The sequence below is a fragment of the Ciona intestinalis genome, unplaced genomic scaffold, assembly GCF_000224145.3.
Source record: "Ciona intestinalis unplaced genomic scaffold, KH HT000098.2, whole genome shotgun sequence".
In the NCBI taxonomy this organism is placed as follows: domain Eukaryota; kingdom Metazoa; phylum Chordata; class Ascidiacea; order Phlebobranchia; family Cionidae; genus Ciona; species Ciona intestinalis.
In genome coordinates this window covers 274,794-298,735 of record NW_004190420.2, presented here as the reverse complement: position 1 = coordinate 298,735, position 23,942 = coordinate 274,794, and the positions used below count along the sequence as shown (strand labels likewise).

General features: G+C 37.7%; 4 protein-coding genes and 1 long non-coding RNA gene across 9 annotated transcripts; 4 read left to right on the top strand and 1 right to left on the bottom strand.

The window, feature by feature from the left end:
* The first annotated feature begins 473 nt into the window (after positions 1–473).
* Positions 474–1,881, top strand: LOC113475088. The gene is made up of 3 exons (XR_003396826.1): positions 474–728; positions 972–1,058; positions 1,771–1,881. It is a non-coding gene; the product is annotated as an uncharacterized LOC113475088 (long non-coding RNA).
* Positions 1,882–2,225: 344 nt separating this feature from the next.
* Positions 2,226–3,409, top strand: LOC100185009. Its single transcript, XM_026838601.1, has 3 exons — positions 2,226–2,685; positions 2,840–2,989; positions 3,090–3,409. Exons 1-3 carry the CDS (start codon positions 2,291–2,293, stop codon positions 3,313–3,315), a joined length of 771 nt encoding a protein of 256 aa, XP_026694402.1. The 5' UTR covers positions 2,226–2,290; the 3' UTR covers positions 3,316–3,409.
* A 707-nt stretch (positions 3,410–4,116) lies between these two features.
* efhc2 (EFHC2 protein) lies at positions 4,117–12,501 on the top strand. 2 transcript variants are annotated; one of them, XM_009863124.3, is made up of 17 exons: positions 4,117–4,365; positions 4,717–4,905; positions 5,092–5,217; positions 5,623–5,753; positions 6,105–6,222; positions 6,588–6,728; positions 6,946–7,056; positions 7,338–7,445; positions 7,702–7,840; positions 8,299–8,467; positions 8,899–9,041; positions 9,672–9,868; positions 10,072–10,205; positions 10,925–11,069; positions 11,309–11,448; positions 11,638–11,740; positions 12,200–12,501. In XM_009863124.3, exons 1-17 carry the CDS (start codon positions 4,324–4,326, stop codon positions 12,302–12,304), a joined length of 2,241 nt encoding a protein of 746 aa, XP_009861426.1. In that variant the 5' UTR covers positions 4,117–4,323; the 3' UTR covers positions 12,305–12,501. The 2 variants fall into 2 exon arrangements, with proteins under 2 accessions (XP_009861426.1, NP_001071886.1); NM_001078418.1 differs by having other exon boundaries at positions 4,301–4,365; positions 8,914–9,041; positions 12,200–12,344.
* Positions 12,502–14,070: 1,569 nt separating this feature from the next.
* LOC100182638 (kelch-like protein 2) lies at positions 14,071–21,825 on the top strand. Of its 3 annotated transcripts, none has more exons than XM_026838539.1 (14): positions 14,071–14,446; positions 14,517–14,640; positions 15,488–15,670; positions 16,041–16,194; positions 16,353–16,489; positions 16,553–16,708; positions 16,810–16,962; positions 17,493–17,600; positions 17,927–18,041; positions 18,704–18,825; positions 19,205–19,415; positions 20,008–20,188; positions 20,911–21,002; positions 21,335–21,825. In XM_026838539.1, exons 1-14 carry the CDS (start codon positions 14,373–14,375, stop codon positions 21,475–21,477), a joined length of 1,953 nt encoding a protein of 650 aa, XP_026694340.1. In that variant the 5' UTR covers positions 14,071–14,372; the 3' UTR covers positions 21,478–21,825. The 3 variants fall into 3 exon arrangements, with proteins under 3 accessions (XP_026694340.1, XP_002122368.2, XP_026694339.1); XM_002122332.5 differs by having other exon boundaries at positions 14,499–14,640; positions 16,553–16,702; XM_026838538.1 differs by having other exon boundaries at positions 14,499–14,640.
* On the bottom strand, positions 21,793–23,858 carry not4 (Not4 protein). Of its 2 annotated transcripts, NM_001032434.1 has the most exon segments (4): positions 21,793–22,969; positions 22,972–23,107; positions 23,556–23,684; positions 23,749–23,759. In NM_001032434.1, coding segments are annotated over 2 exon segments (924 nt in total). In that variant the 5' UTR covers positions 23,009–23,107; positions 23,556–23,684; positions 23,749–23,759; the 3' UTR covers positions 21,793–22,082.
* Between the last annotated feature and the right edge of the window lie 84 nt (positions 23,859–23,942).

Here is a 23,942-nt window from a genome sequence, read left to right as displayed (position 1 = left end):
ACACTATATAGCTGGAAAACTGTCAGATAAGCGTCTTTTCTTCCTTGCTACACTTCTTTGTTCAAAACTTCGGATTTTGAAGCTTTGCTACCAGCTGTTTAGCGCTTGAATGATTTCGAACAAAACAAAACACAAGACCAGTCGCGTGCGACGCATGTTATCTGCAAAACAAGAAAAAAACAATTAAACACGCGTTTGATAATCGAACCGCATTACCCAGCAGGAAGTAATTACTGCGTGGTTTTGTGTTTACTTTTGATACTTTGTCACCACGAGAAAAGTCTCGTTGACGTGTACAAAACCGATTTGTTTCAATAAAATCGTTAATTTAATAATTGGTAAATCTTTAAATTGCCATCATTTTGTTAAAACATATTCCAGCAAATATTTTTGACACATTGGTATTCGTGAACCAAGCGTCCAAATTTTCTAAAAATTGATAATATTTACTTTTCTATGTCCTCAGCACTTCCACTGAATGGCGCCATTGCGCTTACAGCGATTCCAATGTCAGCTGCAGTTTATACGTAAAGTTATACCATTTTACAATACGTTTCGTTTGTTGGTGTCCATTTTGTTCTTAAATCAGAGAAACAGTTGCATTTATAGCAATGACGTGGGTGGAAGCTCTTCCAACTATCGGTGTTACCTTGGTACTTGGTCATGGACTTGCATTGATGGCATACCTCATTCAAAGAAGAAATTACAGAGGAGCTTTGGATGGAAGGGTGATTTATTATTAATTGGCTAAGGCTTTAAAACATTTTCTTATACCTTTCTATGATGCTGTTAATAAAAGTTGTCATGATTTACATGGGGAAGTAATCTGTGCAAAGTATTCTATGTTGTTGTGCCATGTGGTTTCTTCTTTATTAGAATATTAACCAATAAATTATAATAGGCATTAGTAGATATTAGTTTACTAATGATATTATGTATGTGAATGTGTTAACCCATTCATTGCATTACAGGTTGCATATACTTATAAAGGGGAATGGATGGCCATGGCAAGCAGATTGAAGGAAAGAGATGATCGTTTAGGGCTTTACCCAGCAAAGGTAAGTAATTACATGAAGAAAACTTTGCATTGCTAATGGATAAAGGGTATTTAGTCCTGTATTGACAAAGGGAAGATTTAAAGGAAACTGCTGAGTGGCTACTATTAAAAATCACTGTCAAGTAAACTGGCGCCACGGCAAAGTGGTTGGGGTGCATGCGTCTAACCCAGAGGTAATCGGTTCAAAACTCATCGCTGCTACCATTGTGGGCATATGTGTCCTTGGGCAAGACACTTAATGGCAATTGCTTCAACCCAGTGGTGATTAATGGGCTATCCAAATTATCAGCCACATATAAAAACATAAAATCCACAAATAATTACAAAGTAACTTACATGGTAACTCGGAATTGGGCACAAAGTGTTTGAAACAGAACAGTTGTGTTATAACAGCTGTTGTTTTTCAACCACGCGAGAATAAAGCAAGTTATACATTTAAATAGCTAATTTCTAAATTAAAAGTAAACATATTAGGAATTTTATTATCTGATAAGACAGCTCTTAAATGTTTATCAAAGTTTCACATTCAGTACACAAGAAAAGAAGAAATAATTTACTTTTGTGATTGTGTTTATGTTTTGTGTTTTGTGCAAAATCTCTTGTTACATTTATCACAAATATTTTTAACAAGTTTTTAATTTTAGGCCCTACATACCGTTAAATTGGTTTACTATAAAAGTTGATTTAATTCAATGATATTTGTTTTATTATAGGCTGTGTGGGTTCACCCTCTGTGGAGACCAAAAAGTTTTCAAGAAGGAGCTCTAATCTAAATGAAATTTGTTGTTTCTTTGTTTTAATAAATATCATTGACAAGTGTAAAAGAGTGTAATAATTTTAGATTTACTTTTGTTTTGATCAAGGCACAGTTATTGCCTCACAGCTTGTTACTCGCAAAATTGCAAGGTATCGTCGCTTGGTTTGCGTAATTGAAACAACCACGTAGCATTTGATGCAAATTGTACGCATTTGTTTCACAACCGAAGAAAAACACAAAATACGTTGCCGAATAAACGACACTTCTTACAAATTTATCAAGGAGTGACGAAAACCTATGAAAGACGCAAAGGAATGACGTTGAAATTATATCTGGTAAACAAATAAAAACAACGTAATTATTTCGCGTTTTTGTCGTATCCGGAACGGGTATTATAAATCTGTTCATCGCAATAAACATCCAGTTTTTGCAGTCGTACTTTGAGTAAAGTCTGCAGTATACTGTATTCAATAGAAATGACTACAACTGGGAAGTCTGTTCAATTTGTCGATAACGAAGACGCGCCGTCTGAAATATTTAGTCTCCGGCCAAGTGATATCTATTTCACACGGAAATACATAGCCTTGGATTTCCGCGACGGTTCACTTGTTCACGACGTTATCGACGATATCCAAAATAGGGAATTGTCATTGAAAGATGTTCAACCGATCTTGGTATTCAAAGAGGGCGGGAAATGGAAAACCTGGTACAACCAACGCCTTTACGTTTTGCGGGTGCTCGAACATCGAGGAATCATGGAGTATGCTGTGGCCGAAGTCGTGAGCAAATACAGCAGAGGCTACAAAGCTATTACGACGGAGAACGGCGGGCGCACGGTTGAGGCTCGCTATTCGGAGGTGTACGATCACGGGTAAGTGCAACTTAAACGCTTTAAATAATAAAACCGTTAGATTGTCTCCTCGTTGCTCGCGTCTTTTTTGGTGGAATATTCATATCCCCATATTTTACATATATTATATATATATTTACACACAAATCTTTAAAGCATATGTTCGATTCTTTAGCCCACTAGAGGTACTGACTAAAGACCAAAAACCAACTACAGAAGATGGTAGCCCACCAAAAGAACCAGCTACAACCGATGTAAACTGTGAGGTTTTAGAGCAGTCGGGGTCCCTGGATGTTGAAACACAAACGGAAGACAAAGCTAATGAGTGAGTTTAAAAATGATCGTCAAATTTTTAATAATTCCTTAAGAAAATAATGAAATAGCAAACATGTGAAAGGTCTTAACCAACCTGTTTTCTTGCTCAGTCTACAGCACGATATCTTTCCTGACACCTCTAGCTCTAGCGAAGACACGAAAGTGTCGGATGGCGTTAGTACGCACAACAATGAACCACAAGGTTGGATGAATACGTTGAAAGAATGGAAAAACAATATAGAAGATTACAACGAAATGGTCGAACCTGTTATGTTTGTTATTCTTGCATCTGTATTATTACACCTCGGTATATTCGTGTGGCAATTGGTTCCTTAAATAAGTGCATGCTGCAATTTTAACATATTTGCATATTAGTATTTATAGTAAGTTTATATTTGGAGTCGCAATAAAATCAAGAGAACAAACGTGACGCATGTTTTGTTGCTGTGGTTTGTAAGTATATGTTCGTGCTACTTGTTCGAAAACATGAACTCGCAACCCCTAATCACTAACCGTTACATATAGTAGGATGGGGAAAGATGGGACACTTTTAGCAGATAGTAACCAAATACTTTAAAAATATATTAAAATAGGTTATTTAGCCATTTGTGTGGTGTAGCCTACAGTTGTTTATATATTGGTGTTGTTCGAACGATAATGAGTATTGTTAAAACTTAAATTAATGATCATTGTATCTAACAAATGCATATGAAATAATAAAAACGGAGAATTTATAATAAATATTAATGAAGCCAAACTTTTTTGCTAAAAAATGGGTATTGCTACACTATTTTTGCAGATGCTCTATCTCATAAATTGTCTCCCAGTGCATGTGACTTAATTTTGAATTTGTTTTTTTTTATATATACATATAGGCTACGAGTTCAGTCTTACCATACAACCACGCGAGGATAAACCAATTAAGTTACATTAATGCAAACAAACCATGAAGCAGAAATTAAGCTCTTGTGATGTTTTATTTTGCACCGGATAAAACAAACTAAACGTGAATAATTTTATTGGCAAAACTTTAAAAAACATATTAAAACTTTTATATGGCCGACACATGCCCAATTATAAACAATAAAAGTATTATAAACAATATTGTTAAGTTTTTCTTCTTAAGATTGCATTTGTTTCTTTTATTGTGAAACCGTTTCGAATTTTGTAATAATGCTGGTATGTGATTTCTATTACCAAATTCACCTCTGTCTCCATCACCATGGTTACAGTAACAACGAAGCGAAGCTGGATCGTTTCTCTGTTTTACAGCTATCGTATGTCACAAATCGATCTTCGTTAATCGAATCTTAATTATTAGCTGTTCAAGGCATTTTGTAAACAATGGCGCTACCATATTTACCTGGAAACTCGTTCAACAAAAGTGTAAGTAAAGTGTCTTAATTTTCTGTTAACCTGTAACCGATTTACCAAAGGTGCAACTAAAATAATAGATTTGTTTCCACCCTGCATGCCATAAAGTATCAGTGTAGAAGCATAATAGAATGACATTATCATGCCAAACAATATCGCGTAACAATAAATACTCAAAAGCCTAACCTTCTTATTAACTACTACAACCTAATTTTTAAAATATTATTAAGTACATTCAGAAATTTTTATTTTAAAAACTCCAGTTCTTAAACTCTCCACATTTATAAATTGCTTTATGACACAAAAATCTGTTTTTTTAGCGATCACCACTTTCTAATTGGTAAACTTGAATTAAAATTCCAGCTTGGCAAAGAGAAGTTCCACAAGTCCCACCACTTTGATTATTGTAATGATGTTTCCATGTTGGTTGGTGAACAGAAGCCAGGTATAGGTGGCGAGCTACTTCTTGGGCAAAAGAAGCAGCCAAAACACAGTGTGTTTCCTAAAGGGGAAGGAAGCAATGCACCTGCATGGGTGGCATTCGACAGACAAGTGACTATAAAATTCATTTTTTTGACTTACTATCTTTTTCTCTTTGTTTTTCTAAACAACTTACTTAAAGGTTTGTTTTTCGACCTTAACTTAATTTTTCCAAGAAAACGTTCGCTTAAAAGCAAAACTAAGAGGCATTGCTTTCCTTTCCTGAATTGTAGTGTCAACATGTAAATATTTTTTCAGGTGTTGTGTTTTCAAGCTTACTTCCAGGAAGCTGTCCATGAGAAGAGGGAGGAGCAGTACAGAATAAGAGGATGCAAGATTTATTTCTATCTTGAAGACGATTCAATTCAAGTCATTGAACCACAGGTGGGTTGGACGGGTTTGGTATTCCCTTTACCATTTACAACCAGATTTTGGGTATGTAGCAGAGTAGTCAGAGCTTACATAATACCTTAAGGATACTGGGCATAAGGCTGATACTATAGATGTGTTCTTAGGCAAGACATATTAATGACTTTGCTCCAACCCAGTGATCACTAATGGTTGTAGCAGGAGTAATGGCCACTGGTCCAAATCTCAGGCCCTTCTTACTCACCTAAAATAGAGTATTGTTAAAATTTAAAAGTTTTATTTGCTTCTTGCTTTATATAGGCAACTGACTGTGAACAATTTTTGTATAAACAACTGACTGTAAAAACAAGGCATAATTTTTAAATTTTCAAAAATGTTAAAACTTTCCTACATTGAGTTAAACCTACTGTTGTCTTGCAGGTGAAAAACTCTGGCATCCCACAAGGTACCTTGATACGTCGTCACAGAGTTCCACTTCCAGCACCACGTGATGATGAATATTACACAGTGGAACATTTCAATGTGGGGAATGAACTTATTCTGTATGGAAGGTGGGGAACATATTAAAATTAAATTATTTTTTATCGAAATATCAGAGTTGGGAAATAACTTTTTAATGTTTCACAACATTTTTAAAGCAACTGCCAGTTTTAAAGTTATGTTTTTTTCTGGAAAATACTAAGTTTGAAAGCTGAATTTGTAGTCTTTTGCATAAACTAGTTTCGGTCACTTTGTGCATTTTAATGAATGCTGGTTGGATAAACACATATTATTGTAAAATAAATTTTCCACTAAAAGGTGTTACTGTAAATGTAAAGGGTCACTTCAAATACAGTTGTTTATGAAGTTTTTAAACATTGCCAAACAGTTTTTTACACTTAAATGTAAATATTTTCTATCAGAAAGTTCAAGTTGACAGATTGCGATGTTTTCACCAAAAATTTCCTGCGAAAGTTGGGAGTTCGTGTCAATACACCGGACACTGTACCAAAAGATCCGTATTCGAACCTAAGAAATGAGGTGACACATTTTCAGTTTAATTCGATTTCCAAATTCAGCATTTAATTGAAACAAATTACTATTCCTAAGAATTAAACAAACATAATTTATGGATTTTACTTCAACATTTTGTTAAAAATTTAAAAACAATTTGCCCATGCTATGTAAAAACCCATTTTTTTCTGTTACATGCAGTGTGCGTCTGTACATATAGACTTTTTAGCCAAATATTTCCAAAATGAGTATTGTGACAATAACCATTACACAGGGATATTATATTACATTGGTGCAATAATTTAAAGAGTTGTTTCAAGTGATCTATTACCCCTGGTACAACATAATTATGATGTTATAGTGTAAAACAACATATAACTTACATTTACAAGATGGAAGAAAGCATGCAAGCTTTGAGACCTTATGAACGAACCGACACACTTAAGCAGTTTCTGGACCACGATCGACATGTACTGCGTTTCGAATGTTACTGGGATGATGCAGATTCTATGTTTGGTGATACAAGAGAAATGGTAACTAATATTGAATCTCAGTGTTATTATATCTATTTTATGAATATATTTCGATTTTATCTCACTAAAACAGAAACAGATATTTATTAAAGTTTTAGCTTTTTTAAATATTAAAAATTATATGTAAGCCATCTTCGGACCATTATCATACGTTTATACAGAGAATAGTAGCGCATACTAACCTGTACAAGCCCATTATTGATTGTAAACTATTCAGGTTCTTCATTACTTCCTTGCTGATGATACAATTGAGATTCGTGAAGTAATTCCTCCAAACTCCGGTCGTGACGCGGTCCCTGTGTTCCTCAAACGTGCTCGACTACCAAAAGTGAGCCCTGCATGTATTATATCTGTTTATTTAATAAACAAATGCATTAGTAGCCAGCTGTAGGAATATAATATTAAAGAAAAATTATAGGTATATAATAATAGTAGGCAGTGTAATTTCGCCAAACGCTGTATATGTACATACATTTACACGAATTTAAAAACAAAAAAATAAAGTTCTTACTGACTAACTTTTTTTCTAATTTGATTTGATTAGCACTGGTTTTTTTCTATTAAGTTTTTTCTGTTTGCTATTTAACTTGAACTTTAATTTTTCAACAGAGTGCACCTTTACCACTGAGGCAACCAGGTGAGAAGACGGATCGAACGGTGCTCAATGTATTTGGACCAATGGGACATGGTGGTAGATATATACTGGACAGTTTGAAGGTAAAGGAACAGGAATTATTCATGATTGTTTCAAATGTAAAATTTAACCCTTTACAAATGACCATTTGTTGGACCGGTACGGTACACTTTCATACATTACATTGATTTATTTTGTTCAGAAAAATAGCTTTCAATTATTTTTATTACTTTCATTTTAATAGTAGCAAATATGAAACAGTTTATATAGAGAAACATGCATCAAAATATTTGATATTTAGAGATGCATGCCAGGAAGTTAAATATGTGATATTTTTAGACTGGAGCTGTGTATGAAGACTTTTACACAAGCGCTGATTTGGTGATTGGAGCGGTTGTCAATGTTTGGGGAAGAAAGTTAGTTCTTTGTGGATGCGACAACTTTACAAAGGAATATTACAAGACCAAGTTTGGCCTCAGTAAGAAAGATAAACCAATATTACATCGAGTGTACTGCAGATTTCAGTTTTACTGATGCTGTCTACTTATCACTACACAACATAACATACAATTTGCATATTATGGGCACCAGAATACCGGTGTATTAAGCCAGACCTACTGGAGAAACATTCTATAGGTTTAATATTTATTTTAAGTATACTGAAACAGCTCCTGGTTCTTGCAAAACACTTTAAATCAGTATTTTTTTATATTTGGACTACCTCATACTTCCAGAAGTTTTGTTCCTATAAATTCACCTTCTATTGTTTTTCACATCAAAGAGAAAAATAGTTCTCTTATATTATACTAAACATCAAGGACATGTACATCAGTATATTAACTTCACTATAAAAATATGATTTTATCCCACACAACTTTTCATTTTTTTCCCAAAAACCGTATTGCATTATCTTTTATAAAATTAACCTTTTTACAGATGACTCGTTCACTCCGATCAAATACAAGTCTGACCCTGTGATGAAAGTTCCACGACCAATGCCCCCATATAATGGGTTTGGATCAGAAGAAGATTCCTTATGTTCATGCATGGGACTCATTCCTAAACCTCCTCAGAGAGACTTCATCAAGTTTATGGAGAAAGATAGGTAAGTTAGGAACAAAAATGATTTGCAAGAGAACCTGAGTGGTTTGACACTAGTTCTATTGTGGGTGTATATGTCCTCAGGCACTTGACTGCAATTTCTCTCGCCCCGTGGTATGAGTTTTCTCATTTGTCAGTAATACAATATAGTATATAAAAAAACAAACTAAAAAGTACTCTACGAAAATGTGTGGTAACTGGTAAGGGTGCACAAGATATGCACCAGAAAATCCGTGTTACACTGGCTTATATTGCTCCGCAATGTAAGGGTAAATAAATTTACTTTAATTTATGCATTAGAGGTAATATGAGTATGGCAATTTGTATGTGGAATTAAATACGTTTAGTTATTTCATTAAATATCAGCGACTGCATGTGTAAGAACACATATTCATATCATGTACGTTTTCAAAAGCGTTTATCATTTAACCATAGGCACGGTTTGGAAAGCAACGTTCTTCGTTTGGTGGCTTACATGGCGACGGACAATCCCATCGACAAAGACCGAAAATTCATCGTGTCCTATTTCCTCTCTGACGACACGATTTCGTTCTTCGAGCCTCCACAAAGGAATTCTGGTATGTTATAATTTGGCCACCACCCTGGAAGTGTGAGTCAATGCGCTATATCGGTGCACTATCTCTCTCGGGACCTTACACGCCGCACCAAAATCGAATAATTATTACGTAATGCCAGTGCACCATGCCAGAAAATCAGGAATTCACAAACAAATTTTTGGACGACTTATGTAATAGCTGGAACAACGTTGGCGTAAATATTTCACTCCGTATCAGTGTTTGGCTAACGAAATATCTCTATTGGCTGTGCGTATTACTTTAGTTTAAAACGTATCGGGAATTACAAGCCCCAAACAGAGCACACAATTTGTCAAATTAGCTGCGCCGTAATAAGGGTCGTACTCTAGGTCCATAGGCAACTCCGTAGTTATCTTGCACCGCCGTTTAACGCAGTGTTGTAAAGAGTACGAATATATATACATATATCTAAATGAACATTCAGCTACTTCGTTGCATTACTGGGTACAACAGTCACGCTTTTTAACTGACGCTTTTCCCCACACATTTTAACCAGTGTGTTTTACCAAATTTCGTTAAGATGTTGATCTTATCTCTTTAATCCTTAAATAATATGACCTTCTCTATCGATTTCGGTGAACCAAATAAAAAATACGTTGTTATGCAACACAGGTATCATTGGTGGTAAGTTCCTTGAGAGAGGACGAATCAAGAAACCAAACCAGGATCTTTTCAAGAGTGAAATGTCGGAGTATTTCACCGCAGCCGATCTTTTCGTTGGTGCCAAAGTTGTGTTTAACAACTTCGACTTCGTGATCACCGATGCTGACGAATATGCATTCCGTTACATGGAGCAGCACTCAAACGAGGTATGTGGAGTGATTTGCATTGGAGCAAAACTTATGAAATGGGCAACACTTGAAGCACAGACGAGAGGCTAAGATATGACAGGGTCTTGTACCATATTTATTCTTCGTATGAGTTTTGACACAAGCATAGAACGCAGAAAGCATTTAAAATGCAGATGGTTTTCTATTTTGTCGGCAAATAAAAAAATTCACATTTGCATTAGTTTCCGCAAGCGAACCTAAGTCTTATCCTCGAGAAAATGCGCAAGGCGACCAAGGAAAAGAGCAAAGATGTGAAGGAGTTCTTCGTTCTCAACGACCCTGACAACAGCGGGACGATCAGATACGAAAGTCTTAGGTAAGCAGCATAGTCGTCAATCATCCAATCGATCCATCTTAAAAAAACAGGTCGATTACGCATGTCGTCAACTGGTGTTCCCGTATTCTCGATTAAGAAAGTATATTTGGCGTCCACGCGCATTATGATGGACGTGTGTATTAATTTTTCACGCGTTAATGACTAATGTAAATTTCCTAGATGACTTGACAAGACATTATGTAGGTTGTTTATGTAAGCAACATTCGGAAAATCGTAAAGTATAGTAGGGTGGGGTAAGATGGGACACCTGGTCATTCTATTTTCCCCTCCCATTTTGTAGCAGACAAAGAACATTCAAAGAATTATATAACCGTATCATCACGACTCCCAGAAATGGTTGTTAGTTGTTTAAAACACGATATTTCGATATTATGTACTAAATGGCGTCCCATATTACCCCACAGTACTATATATATATACGCTGAAAATCACCGTCGAATTCATACACCGCACACGATAACTTGGTCTTTGATATTAAAACAGCAATCTGGCTGCTTTTTTTCTTGTTTGAAAACAAATTTGGAGGTTTGGTCGTGTAGCTGTAACTGCCACTGAATCATATACAGTCTACACAGCATTATATGTACTGACGTGATGTGCCGTAGTTTTTTTATTAATAGTGTGTTTCGAGGCTGCAAAATATACATAGTTTACACATTATATTAACCTACTGGACTAATTTAAACGCTGGTTTGCAGAAACATGTTGGCACAAATGGGATCTTTCTCCGAGCATGAGATCATGACCGTGGGTCGTCACTATGCACACAGGGAACCAGAGGAAGTTGACATGCAACTTATCCTTGCGGTGGCGCAAGAGAAACTCAAAAAGAAAAACTTCGAGGTGAACGATCTATTTATATGCAAAGACCACAAATCAACAAATAAAACTTTGGTTAAGGTTTAGGTCTGCTGGTACGTGACACAGGGTAGTAACCTTAAATGTATAATCCAAAACAACAACCGTTTTAATCAGAGTAGTTATAAGGTCATGTAAAAATGAAAAAGTGGTAGATTTTAATAAAGTAAAGTCAAACTTTGTTTAACTTATGTGTCTCTCTGACATATTTGTTTAACTCTCAGGACTTCGTAAGACTACAAGAGGCATTCAGTTTCGAGGATTGTGGAAACACAGGGAAACTTGCAGCGGGTGAACTGCGAACCATTTGCCGAGCATTCAAGTTCCCCTTGCCGGAGGATGTACTGCAGCTGCTCATTAAAAAGTAACTTTATAGTTCTAGAACACATACATATGATTTTAACAAAGGGCACTGTGATTACAATATGTTGCATTACGTTTGTTTTAAACGACTCACGTTTGCATTGGTAGTTTGCTCAGCACTCTACCACCGTGTATTGTGTGCATAGGTATGACCATCAACTTAATTAACTCAACAACTTTGTTTATTCAGGTTATCCTGCGAAGGAAGAGTCGATTACAACGACTTTGTTTCAAAGCTAAACTGGAGAGAAAACCCCGTGGAAGCTGTTCAATACCAGAACCTTCCAATTAAGGTAAAAAATCATGTTAAAAGTTGGTATCTTACTGGAAATGTAAAGTTCACGAGTTTGCAATTGCATTTTGACTTATAGTAGGGTGGGGGAGATGGGACACCTTTAGCACATAATATCAAAATATCATGATCGTGTTTTAAACATTTAACAACGGTCAAAAAGAGTCGTAAGGATATAGTTTTGTAATTATATGAATGTTCTTTGTTTACTACCAAATGCTACAAAAAAAATGGAATGAAAAAGTGTCCCATCTTTCCCCACCCCACTATATATTAAAATCCCGTTAATCTGTTCACGCGCGATACTAATTAGATGCCGCGACATTTGGATACTTCATAATATCAGTTGCCCGATTTTGTCCTATCGATATTTTCTCGCCCGTTTTATTTTGCAACTCGCTTAACGATGTGACCTTGAATAAATTTCAAGGTGAAAACCATTAAGTAATTTCCTGTTTAGTTTGACGCATCTTGGAGCGGTGGTGACCTTACGAAGTCAGCCTCAGTGTCCAAAGTTGGCTACGCATCGCTCATTGAAGACATTTTCGGGAAGCAAGACTCGTGAATTGAATGTTTAGATTGATCCAGTTCGTTATTTACGATCCCTTATACTGTATCAGATATATTTGTGTTTTTACGCGGTGGTATTTGTAATTCATTGGCCCATTTTGCTTTCATTTTTTCCATGTAGTCCTTCCGCGTATGTTGTATGTATTCAAAGATTAATATGTTGTTAATAAAGTGTATCGTTTAACATACTGATCGACATCGAAATCAGTTTTGATGGTTCGTCCGCTACGTGTCGGAATCCGCAGATAATTTTAATCCTGATAGTTTCAATGCGAAGCTTTAAAGTTTAAGTTCGCTGCCTCCGGGCAACAACTGTTGCCGACAAAGCCACATGACTGTCAGCGTTCTGGAGGCGGGCCAATCCACATAATTTATTACATATCGTATACGTGTATGAACCCGCGAAGTTCAGGGAAAGACCAACGATCTCCTGCTGTATCGATGAGCAACCGCGCTCGTCTTACCTTCCAACGCTTGCAAAAAAATGCCGGGCTCGGAAATAGTTAAAAGTTTCTCGCAATTTTCACGGCGATTTCTGGTTTCGCTGCTTTTCAGCTTAAATCATTAATCATTGGACAGCGGCGTAAAAGAATGAAATATTTATAACCCGCCAATCCAAGGGGGTAAGCCAGGCGCCGCTGCTGGCGTGCCTATCCGGTAACGGTCTCGATCTATGATCGAATTTATCGAGTCGACGGAGTCAATAACGACTGCCGTGTAATTATAAGGTGTGCGAAGACACTTTGAGCCGAACGTCTTAAAATTCGCTGAAGATCACGTGACAGTCACGCTTCGCTGCAGCTACAAATCTGGAAAAGGCACGAACTGACCGACGTACGACCCTTTCCGTGAGGCACGTCCAAAGCCGATCTACTGAAGTGGCGGCTTCGTACAGTGCGTCTTGAGGTTCCAGATAGGCGGCGGCGCTGCCAATTCGTCTCGTCTGCTGTGGGCGAGCTGGCCGCCTGCCAAAACCTCAACAGCACGTACCTGGTAGACACTGATGGCTCCGAGTTAAATTTGATTCTCTAGAAGGGCAAATATACGTGACGGCAGTGCGAAAGCATCCACCACATGATCTTTACTTTTATCGGAATAGCGTAGAATTTCACGAGTTAACGTAGTCGTTTAAAACGGAGAACCTCTTGGCATTCTTTCGCCTACAAAAACAACATGTCCATGTTTGTAGATTGGCCATCTGTAAAACCTTTCGTCAACAGCTCGGTAAGCGTGAAAGCTAACACCGTGCTGTGCTGCTGAACTAAAGCTGGAACGCGCTCTTTATTTCCTCGGGTCGTGGCTGTAAATACACGACTGTTGTTTTTAGCTCGCTAACGTGCCAAGAAAGTGAACTTTGCGAGTCAATAGGTAAAGGGTAATTAGGAAACTTTCACAAATGGGAAAGTTACGTTCACTGTATTAACAGTAAGCTCGACCTGGCAGTAAATTGAGGCCAACGACTAGCTCGAACCGGTTTTGGGCGGTTTTCTTGGCACAGAGCTAGACCGCGCCGAAGACTTGTGGTTTGCCAAAAGCATCCATGTAATAGTTGCGCGCTGCCGTGTCTTGAACAGCGGAGAGGATACATAATGGCAGCTCATCTGAAGACGGAACTTTATTAGTTTCAGTGGCTTGAGACAACGGTCGATAACGAAAATAAATTCATTTTCGCTCGCCACTGTTATAGATTTAACAAACATGACAGGCGTTAAGGGAACTATTGATTGGTAAACGCGTTTTTTTATCACAGCCAAGTTGAGAATATTGACATTTTATATTTAGGTGGCTTATATGCGTGATGCACACCAAGTCTGAGGGTATAGGGAACCACATTTGTTTGATCTGTAGCTAAACTGTATAACGCAGTGACGAGCGTGATTGGCAATTCAAGTATATGAAGATGCTCTTGGCAAAATTGTTGTAATAAACTCAAGTACTCACAGTGCAGTTGCTGCTGACAGAGATTGCAATAATTGCTCACTGGCAGCATGCTGCACAGCTATTCAAGGATCTAAGCGGTTTTCGAAATCTGTGCAGTTATTCCGACTCTCCTATAAACTTCAATGGCGACTTCCACGACGAAGATTAAGCAGGAAAGAATCGACGATGATTATAACGAAAACGACATCACTTCAAGGTAAACAACCACACATAAACAGATTATATAAATAAACAATTTTTATTTACAGTTTTGCAACGTATCACAGGTACAGCGCGCCTCTGACGTCATCACCCGTTGGAGCGGACAGCACAACGACTTTGTCCAGCGAAATTCGATCTTCAGTTCCACCTCCGCTGAAAAGAGCAAGGTTTCCTTCCAACGAGTCACCGGTGATTTAAAATTTATAGCAAAATGCATTAAAATCAAAAATCTATTATTAGGATCAAAAATGCGTTAGAATTACAAATACTGTAATTGTGACTTCACACTGAAAAGTTCAGTTATATATAAGTATAGTTTATTTAGACGTGGCAGTAATCCTATCCGGTCTTGGCATTTCGCCTGCGCTGATGTGTAGTTGGTGTGGTCGCGCGTGTGTTATTATCAGGTCCTAGCAGATTTATATCATGGTCGTCAACACGGGATCTTGTCTTGGAAATACAGGCGTTTTGAGATGTTGACTCGGTTATGCCTCGGTTCTCGTACGACGTACTGCTGGCAATTGATCATGGGTAAACGAATGAGAATAAATCGCATGGCCGAATTAGCGCGCTAAAGAAAATAGCTCCTCGCGTCAACTCGTCCAAGTCTTGACGCCCAAATAAAAGCGTATGCGTTAAAAGCCTATTCGCGTATTCGCAGAGTGAACTTGAAAATGTTTACCGTAAGAAACCAAAATGGTAGCGTGCCAAGTCGACGATTAGGTTACGAGACGCGGCTTCACTGCTGGAACGCCAATCTCTCTGAGCGACAAATTAGAACCATTTCAACTAAGTATTTATTGGGTGTCGCCTTTAAATATGGAAATCAAAAGTTTATACATGTTTTATGAGAAAATTTTATATTGTGTATATAGGTATATATACTATGGAATAAGCCCAAAGCTAACTTAAGCGAGAACATTCGATTTCTTACAAATTCATGTACATAGTTTTAACTATTTCTCATACATTTATCCATACAAATTACCTATTACCAAACGCGTTACTTTGAATTAAACCTGTATGATTTGTTTAGGATCGGCAGCAGGCTGCTGTTGCGAGTTCTACGAACGGAATTCTCCGCTTGCCCTCCGCGTATGAACATTACGAAGCGACACACCCTTGCGCAACCTTACAAAGTTTAAACGAGATGAGATCTCGGAAACAACTTGTTGATCTACACCTTGTGGTTGATGGAAAGACGATCCCGTGTCACAAGGTTATTTTTAAATGTTGTGTGATACATATCAGTGGTCACTTGGTGTGTTATTTTAATGCAATAATTGATATGCAAAAGCAGTGCTGCGGAAAATACCTTTATAAAATATATAGTAGGCTGGGGAAGATGGGACAACTTTTCATTCTATTTTCTCATTTCATTTGGTGTAAACAAAGAAAATTTAAATAGTTATAAATCCCTACCTTTGTACGACTCCCATAGACCATTGTTAATTGTTTAAAACAAAATCAAGATATTTGCATATCGTGTGCTGAAGATGTCCCATCTTACCCCACCGTACTATATGCGTTTTTATGCCTTTTCTAACAAATTTTATTTCCGGATGACCCCTCATTTTTTACATCTGCAGGTCGTACTGTGCGGCTGCAGCACTTTCTTCACGGAGCGACTTCTCCCGTCAACATTGAGCAGCACGCCGCAAAATTTCAATGTTACCGAGACCTCATTTTCCGTCATGTCTCAACTGGTCGATTTTAGTTATACGTCGAAGATCACGATCACAGGTCTCCTCTTATCGAGCGCTCTAACTTTGCTTTGTCGATACTGAGACGCACGGATAAATTGAAAATGGATGGACGAAAACGATGGGGCGTCCTGCGAATCGTGCTTGCTGTTATAGCGTTTAATAACCTGGGTAATGCAACTTCTGTTTTTTTTTCAGATTTCAACATAGATCATCTTTTGTCTGCTGCTACAAGCTTAGAGTTCGAATCTGTGAGAAAAGCATGTATTGCATTGCTGATTCAGAAGCTGTCTTTTGACAACTGTATCTCCATACGAAGATATGCCATGGAGCAGGTAATAGACTGATTTTTTCGGTTTTCGTATGAAATTATTAAATTACCTCATATCAACCAACAGGGCTGCATAGAACTTCTGGAGAGCGCATGCAAATTCATTTGCGAGAATTTCACAGAGGTTAGCCTGAGCCTAAACTTCAAAGCAATCTCACTGAAAGAACTTCTCAGTTTCTTGTCCAACAACAACTTGAAAGTGAAGCTTGAAGAGTTGGTGAGGGTGTGTGGTAACAAGGACAAACTTGACACAATAAACTGTTTGAAAATCCGTTTAAATTGTCAATAACGACTTGTATACCGAATATGTTTTTTCATCTCCAGGTATACGAGGCAGCGATGACATGGGTTCATCATGACGTCACCAGCAGAAAGCGCCAACTTCCCCGAATTCTGGAACACGTCAGACTTCCGCTCGTCCAACCGCAGTTCCTTCTGGATGTTGTTCAGTCCGATTCTCTTATCAAAGACAACAAGGCAAGCTTCTGTTTTATTTTAATACCAATCGGTATAAGAACCCAAGTTTGATGCTACGTATTTGCTACTGTAATATGCTTTTATTGTATAGTGTAGGTCATTGCTATGAAAACACCAAGCGTGTATATTAGATGCTGGTTACAGGCAAAAAGCGTTTTAATGTATTTCCCGCAATTTAGTTTGTTATTTAGGATTCAAACGGTCTGACATTTTATCGACAAAGATGTATTTAGGTATGGCGGGAGGCATAAAGCCAAAAATCAAAAATCAAAAAACACATCAGTTGCTTAACGGGGTTTCCACATTAGCAACACCCGTGCTTTAATAGAACATTTGCATTCATGTATTTCGGAAATCGGGCGACTGTGACAGTCTATGAAATTGAAACAATGTTCCGCGGGTCACGTAGCCGTCGTTGATTCGTTTTAAGACTCACTGCCGGCGGCAAGGTACTGGAGCTAACCAGTTAAGCCGTAAACACGAATTGTATTTTACCAGATACGTAAAATATATATCCGTACACTGTGTAGGCTTGTGAGCGGTTCTTGGATGAAGCGAGGCGGTTTCAGCTGCTGGCTGATCAACGACCGTTAATGCAAACAACAAGAACACAACCTCGCACTTCGCATTGTCTGCAGGTGATTCCGCCAACTGCATGCCCATATTTGGGAAGTGGACGACAGATTTTGTCGGTCTTTTCTAAAAAGGCCGTCAGTAAATAATCTATTGACCATATTTAGCTTTTTATGACTGAAACGGATGCAAGAGTAAACAAATGCTTATACATCCAGGTGTTGTCAAAACATTCCCTTTAAAACAACAGACGAAAACGTTTAATGGTGTATTGCATAAGAGCAAAAGTTTTAACACCATTACACAAGTTTCGGGCGAAATCTCTCTAGCTCTGCCTGTACAAATATATTGAAATGTATTACAGGTTTTATTGTATATTCCATTATTGCAGAAACGAGAAATCCTTGTTGTGGTCGGAGGTCTCAACAAAGACAAACTATCACTTTCTGATTGCGTATATTTTGACTTCCCAGATGTTTCACCCAAATTTCTTGCCTCATTTAAAGGTAAAAACACTTAAGTCACAAAAAAACAAAAGCCATAATGTGATGTATAGGACTGATATCAGTTTTTATACGACTAGCGCCGACGCGTATTTTGTTTACGTTGTTTAAATAAAAAAAAAAAAACATTTTCCTACATAATACTTACATAAAGCCCAAACAAACGCGTGTAAATCAAAATACACTCCTAGTACAACACACAAAGAACAAAGAATATCCTTTGTTTACTACTAAAAAATACGAGAAAACAGAACATTAAAGTGTTTTCTATATGTATTAGAATGTTCGTGAATTCAAAGGTTTTTTTTGTTAAAAACACAGTGTAATAAAAGTGCTAAGTAATTTAAAACTTTCTTAAAATATATATCCTTATTGGTATAGTGAGATGGGGGTAGATGGGACATATTTTCATTCCATTTTCTTATCCCATTTGGTGGTAAACATAGAAACATTCAAAGAAGTATAAAAATATATTCTCACGTCACCCATAGACCATTGTATAATGTTTAAAACACGATCAGGACATTTGGATATTATGTGTTAAAGGTGTCCCATCTTCCCCAACCCTACTATATAACTTTGCAATTGCGGCGTCTGTATTATTACGTTTGTGGTCAAACATACATCGAGTGCGTACAAACTGTTATGACCTGACACATTTTCAGTTAAACAAACGGCATACAGCGTGGCAACGGTGAATAACAACATCTTTGTGACGGGGGGTGCATACCAACTTCCATATAAAGATGTATGGATGTACATACCAAGTCTTAACAGGTGGCAACAGGTAAATAACTATTTCTATACGTTTAAAATATACATAGACCCCATTATATTTTAGTTGAAGTCCTTATAAGGCACTCTCTAAGGGATCCGGGTTTTCCGTAAGAGTTCGCCCAGTGACCCCAAATACACAAAGTTATGAATTGAATAGAACGATACTGTTAGGAGGTATTGTTAGCGTCCATAAACCACATTTTCTGTTCTTTACCGACTAATACCGTTAATTCAGAGTCTTGGGGCCACGGCTGAATAATTTTGTAAATATGCTCTGTTTACTACTAAATAGAACGAGAAATTGAATGAGAACATCCCATCTGACTTTAATCTACCATATTTAAATATAAGGCACTAACTTACATTTATGACTGAATCTTTTTGTACAGGTTGCTCCAATGTTAGAAGCAAGATATCTGCATGCATCTATTGAACTCAATGGCTGTCTCTACGTAGTCGGAGGCCACAACGGTAAAACTCGTTTGAGTTCGGTGGAAAAGTACGATCCGGATTCGAACACTTGGTGTGCTGTGGAGCCAATGACTAAATCTCTGAGTTCGACGTGTGTGGTCACGTGTGAAGGTCTTCTCTATGGGATTGGTAAGATTATATTATATGCATCCTTGGTTACGGTACTAAGTATAAAATGAGAAAAAAAGTACAGTTTAAATTGGAAATGTATCGAGTTTAAGTTTATTTGAAAAAAATCAGAATTAGCAACCGATAAAATTAAAACAAAGTACCTATGTCTGTTCCATGTTAAAATAATAACAGGAACTCAGTATGTGCACAGCGACAAAAACATACATTGGCAAGAATATGTGGTACTTCACATAACACTTGTACATAAGTAGCAACTACATGACTCGACAAGTGTAATGTATATTTAACTAACTGATCTATACAAAACTCATAGGACATAGACAAACGTATCTAGTTATTTAGCCGGTTTTGAAATACATTATAATTATGTCAGTACCCCCTAGTATTTACGGAAGACTCGCGCCTTTTAAAAAGGGGGTTGGTAATTGGTTAACGTTAAAGCAAAATCAGAGAATGTTAGATTTCGGTGCTAACGGTATGCGATCTTGTTTAGAAAAACAATCTTTTTAATGATATATTTTTGCTGCATATAATAAAAGACTATACATTTGTTACGTTACATGTAACGAAAGCATTTGTTACTCTATAGGAGGCGCAACAGGTCCCGGCTCCAGTGAAATCGTTGCCGACGTTCAATGCTACAATCCAAAAACTAATACCTGGCAACTTCTTGCTCCCCATCCCCACCCACAAAGGGGCGCTATTGCGGCGAATTTGAACGGCACGATTTATGTAATGGGTCAACACGCCGGCGTCTACCGCTACAATAAGTAAGTGCTGCCGCAGAAACCTATTAATTTTTAATACTACTTACTCGATCTTGGCTTCATCGTAACCCAAGGTAATTGTTGGTGTTTGTAACACAATCACACAATTCTCAAACTACCTAACTTCGTTTTCCAACTAAAATGAGACCTGCATTAAGAAATGAGACATGTGAAAGATAAGACCTCAAATGTGACGACTTAAGCTGCAGAAACTCATATATGCAACTAATATTTTACAAGTTGTATAGATTTGTATTCACAGCAAAAATAAGTGACCTAAACATCTGTGTAGTCAAATGTATACATACAATAATTTTGCAAGTTGCAACTAAACATTTAGCTTTCTGATATTTTCCTATAAAACCTACTTGTATACCTTGCTTACGCTTTTAAAAACACATATAAAACAACTTTAAGTTTTCAAACGATTACCACATTGTTCACTGAAACAACTAAAGCAAAGTGCTAACTAGCATGGCGAGTAAGCGCATAAAAACGCGCGTAATTAAAATCTACGCCGCAAGAATCAATTACCTTCGGTACTGCAAACGCGTGCTTGGGAATTTCTGATGAATTTGTGTGGCGAATAGCGAGAAACGTGCCGTATTCACATACTATAGCCAATTAACAACATTTTGTTGTGAACGCAAGACCGTATTTAACACGTGGGAAAATGTTCATTATTATTCCTATTACCTATTTAAATACTAAACATATATTTTCAGACAGGCCAACTTTTGGGTTAAACTTCGCAACACAAATGGTGGACATCTACACGGTGCAGCAAGCGTACACAAGGGCAAACTATATATTGCAGGTGAGGTTTTAATGTGGCAATTAAACCAAGATATACCAAAACTTAAATGACCGTTACTAAACTTTGTACAAAGGACCAGTACGACGTATGCTTGTGGTTCTAATTTTTTGGGTATCCAAATATCCTGATTGTATTTTAAACAATAACAACGGTCTACGGGTGCCGAGAGCACACGGTTTTATAACTATTTGAATGTTCTTTGTTTACTACCAAATTGGACGAGAAAATAGAACGGAAAGGTGTCTCATCTTACCCCAACCTACTAAGTCTAAACAAAGTTTGCAATAAATGATTTATTCACACCTATTGCTAAATGTTGTTTTGTCTGGCAGGCGGTTTACACGGCAACAGCCATATAAATGGCACTGTGGAAATATACGAGCCAATCAATGACACCTGGCATGTTATAAGCACACTACATGTGCCCGTGTACGCACAGGGGTTCGTCAGCATTTTCAAAGATGTGACTTCGTAAAAATGCCAAACATTATATTGCGTGGACAAGAGTTTCGGTATATTTTCGATATTTTTATTTGTGCAATTTTTGTCTTCCTTTCTTTGTACGTCACTCTCCAAGAGGACTAAAAAAAATTCAAGTTACCATTAAAAAAAGCATCACCCAAAAAGATTGCTCCTTTAAAAGGTTTTTATTATGCGATGGTGTTTAAATAAGATAATTGTTTTCCGCATACTTTATGAGCAGTATTTGGGAACGCCTTTTAAAGTTTCATTTTCGTTCGATTTCGTTCCACTTTTCACCGCTGCTGTGACGTCACATTTTTAAAAACTTTTACAATGGTGTTTTAATAAATTGTATTAGCGTATTGTTGTAGTTTAGTACTTTAGTTCAACAAATGTACACAACAAAATTCAACAAGTTTACAGTTCATAAAGAGAATCGGCAGACATTATATTCTTATCATATAATAACTGCATCTCAATTTTAACTGCTCTTTTTTCAAATTCGCAATCCATGCAATCTATACCTCTTATTGACCAAGTTATTCATAACTATACTAGCTAGTTTTTGTTTGGTTAGGATGTGGGACACGATATAGAGAAGCTCCACATAAAATGTTCTTAGCGCAATGCCGCCATCTGCTGGCCAATTGCTCGCGCCAGATTCCGTGCGTGTTGCGGGTCGTCGCATACAACAGCGTAACATTGAACTGAGCTGTAACTTCCAGTAACGGTATGGTACAACCATGTTAGCAGGTTTGGTGAAGCACCATCAATATCAGCACCGCAGTAAATTATCCTCCGGTAATCGAACACGATCATTTTCCTCTTTCGTTTCATCACTTCGTACCCTTTGAGATTAATTGAGTTGTTGTGTTGTAAGACTTGGTACCTGGAAGGTCCAACGCACTTCATGCATGACAGAATATTGGGCACTCCCTTGGGTTTTCGGTCATCGTTATCTTCCGTCTCGTTATAACCGGACTTTTTCTTTTTTTTCCTGTTTTTCTGCTGTACCGGAAGAGCTTCCGCGCCTACCTCGTTACAGTCTTGCAAAGAGAAACCGTCGCCGAGGATTCGGAGCAAACCGAATCGGCCTTCACATCCCTGCAAGGTTAATAGACTTCTTTCCAAGCTCAGAAGTCGAAGTTCGTCCGAAGACATTTCAACAGAACCCAAGAAGTTAACAAGCGCGTTTCTCGGTAGATCGGTGTTCGAAAGAGCCGCATGCTGCTTCAAAACGCTTTTTTCTTCCCGCCCGTGCTTTTTAATTAGTGGAAGCGTGTCACCTTTAGTTGGAGAGCAAAAGTGCTGCGGATGCATTTCTTCATTACTCACAGCGCTGCTCGTAGATTTTCTTCGCATATTAAAAGAACCAGTTTGCCTATACTCTTCCGCTGATCGGTTTTCTGAAGCGAAAATGCTCGAATTTCCACTCAGTTGGTCAAAAGCAGATCCTGGTCCTTTCGCCAAGGGTGATTTTGGCGCAGGCGGAATTGTTCGTATAAAATCGTGTTGTATAGCACTGGCAATAGAATTGAGTGCATGGCCGGTGTAATAAGCCTGGTAGTCGTCGCAGTCCGATTCGTCGCTGCTGCTGTAATCGTCCAATCGTGGAATTGGAAAGTCCGAATCAACTCCAATATCTATGGGATATATGATTGGAAGTAAGTACTGTTTTATATAGTAGGGTGGGGGAAGAGAGGACATCTTTAGCACATAATACCCAAATATCCTGACTGTGCATTAAACAATTAACAGCGGCCAACATGAGTCGTGAGGGTCCGGTACGTTTTATGATTCTTCAAATGTTCTATGTTTACTACCAAATGGGACGACAAAATAGTTTGAAAAGTGTCCCATCTCCCCCCAACCTATACTATACATTATATAAAGCATTACGACTCTTTCCATAATTTCTAACTTTTAATTATATACCAACAATCGTTTTTCAACCCAATACCAATATGAGCGTGGGAATTTAACAAACTCCCCAAGAGCAGATGGCGTACAATCGAAACCAAGTGCCCGCCACCTGATGTTTTCTCATTAATATTTTCCGATTTAGAAATGCACCCAACCAGTTAAATTCACCTTGCAGGCCAGCTTCGACCAGTTTTCCGCAAAGATCTTTTAGTGACGTCATTTCATTTACGCCATCTTCGCGGGTATTCCCCGACGTACCGTGAGCAAGCTTTTCAAATCGGGCTGCGACCTCTAGCACTGAAACAAATTAAAAGTCAAATAACTGCGTAAATTAGATTAGTGAAATAAGATTCTGCTTGACCTCCATTGCCGTCCATGCCTCCGATTCGTGATTTAGTTTTCCACAAGAATGATAACCCGACAAGGCGACACCAACAAGGCGTCCATTTCTTCTTCTGTCTTCACAGCAGGGTGTCAAAATTAGCAAAGCGTTGTAAATATTTACCGTTGTGGGAGAAAATGCAAACACTCTTTCATCGCCCCGAAATAAGGTTG

Bases quoted from the DNA above. Each gene is read 5' to 3' on its own strand.
- LOC100185009 (XM_026838601.1), top strand. From the start codon at position 2,291: ATGACTACAACTGGGAAGTCTGTTCAATTTGTCGATAACGAAGACGCG. The intron at 2,686-2,839 runs GTAAGTGCAACT...TCGATTCTTTAG, and splicing joins TCGGAGGTGTACGATCACGG to CCCACTAGAGGTACTGACTA. The intron at 2,990-3,089 runs GTGAGTTTAAAA...TTTCTTGCTCAG, and splicing joins ACGGAAGACAAAGCTAATGA to TCTACAGCACGATATCTTTC.
- efhc2 (XM_009863124.3), top strand. From the start codon at position 4,324: ATGGCGCTACCATATTTACCTGGAAACTCGTTCAACAAAAGT. The intron at 8,468-8,898 runs GTAAGTTAGGAA...ATTTAACCATAG, and splicing joins AAGTTTATGGAGAAAGATAG to GCACGGTTTGGAAAGCAACG. The intron at 10,206-10,924 runs GTAAGCAGCATA...GCTGGTTTGCAG, and splicing joins ATCAGATACGAAAGTCTTAG to AAACATGTTGGCACAAATGG.
- LOC100182638 (XM_026838538.1), top strand. From the start codon at position 14,373: ATGGCGACTTCCACGACGAAGATTAAGCAGGAAAGAATCGACGATGAT. The intron at 14,447-14,498 runs GTAAACAACCAC...TTTTATTTACAG, and splicing joins GAAAACGACATCACTTCAAG to TTTTGCAACGTATCACAGGT. The intron at 19,416-20,007 runs GTAAGATTATAT...GTTACTCTATAG, and splicing joins AGGTCTTCTCTATGGGATTG to GAGGCGCAACAGGTCCCGGC.
- not4 (XM_018815642.2), bottom strand. The intron at 23,108-23,555 runs GTGAATTTAACT...TATATCCCATAG, and splicing joins GGTCGAAGCTGGCCTGCAAG to ATATTGGAGTTGATTCGGAC.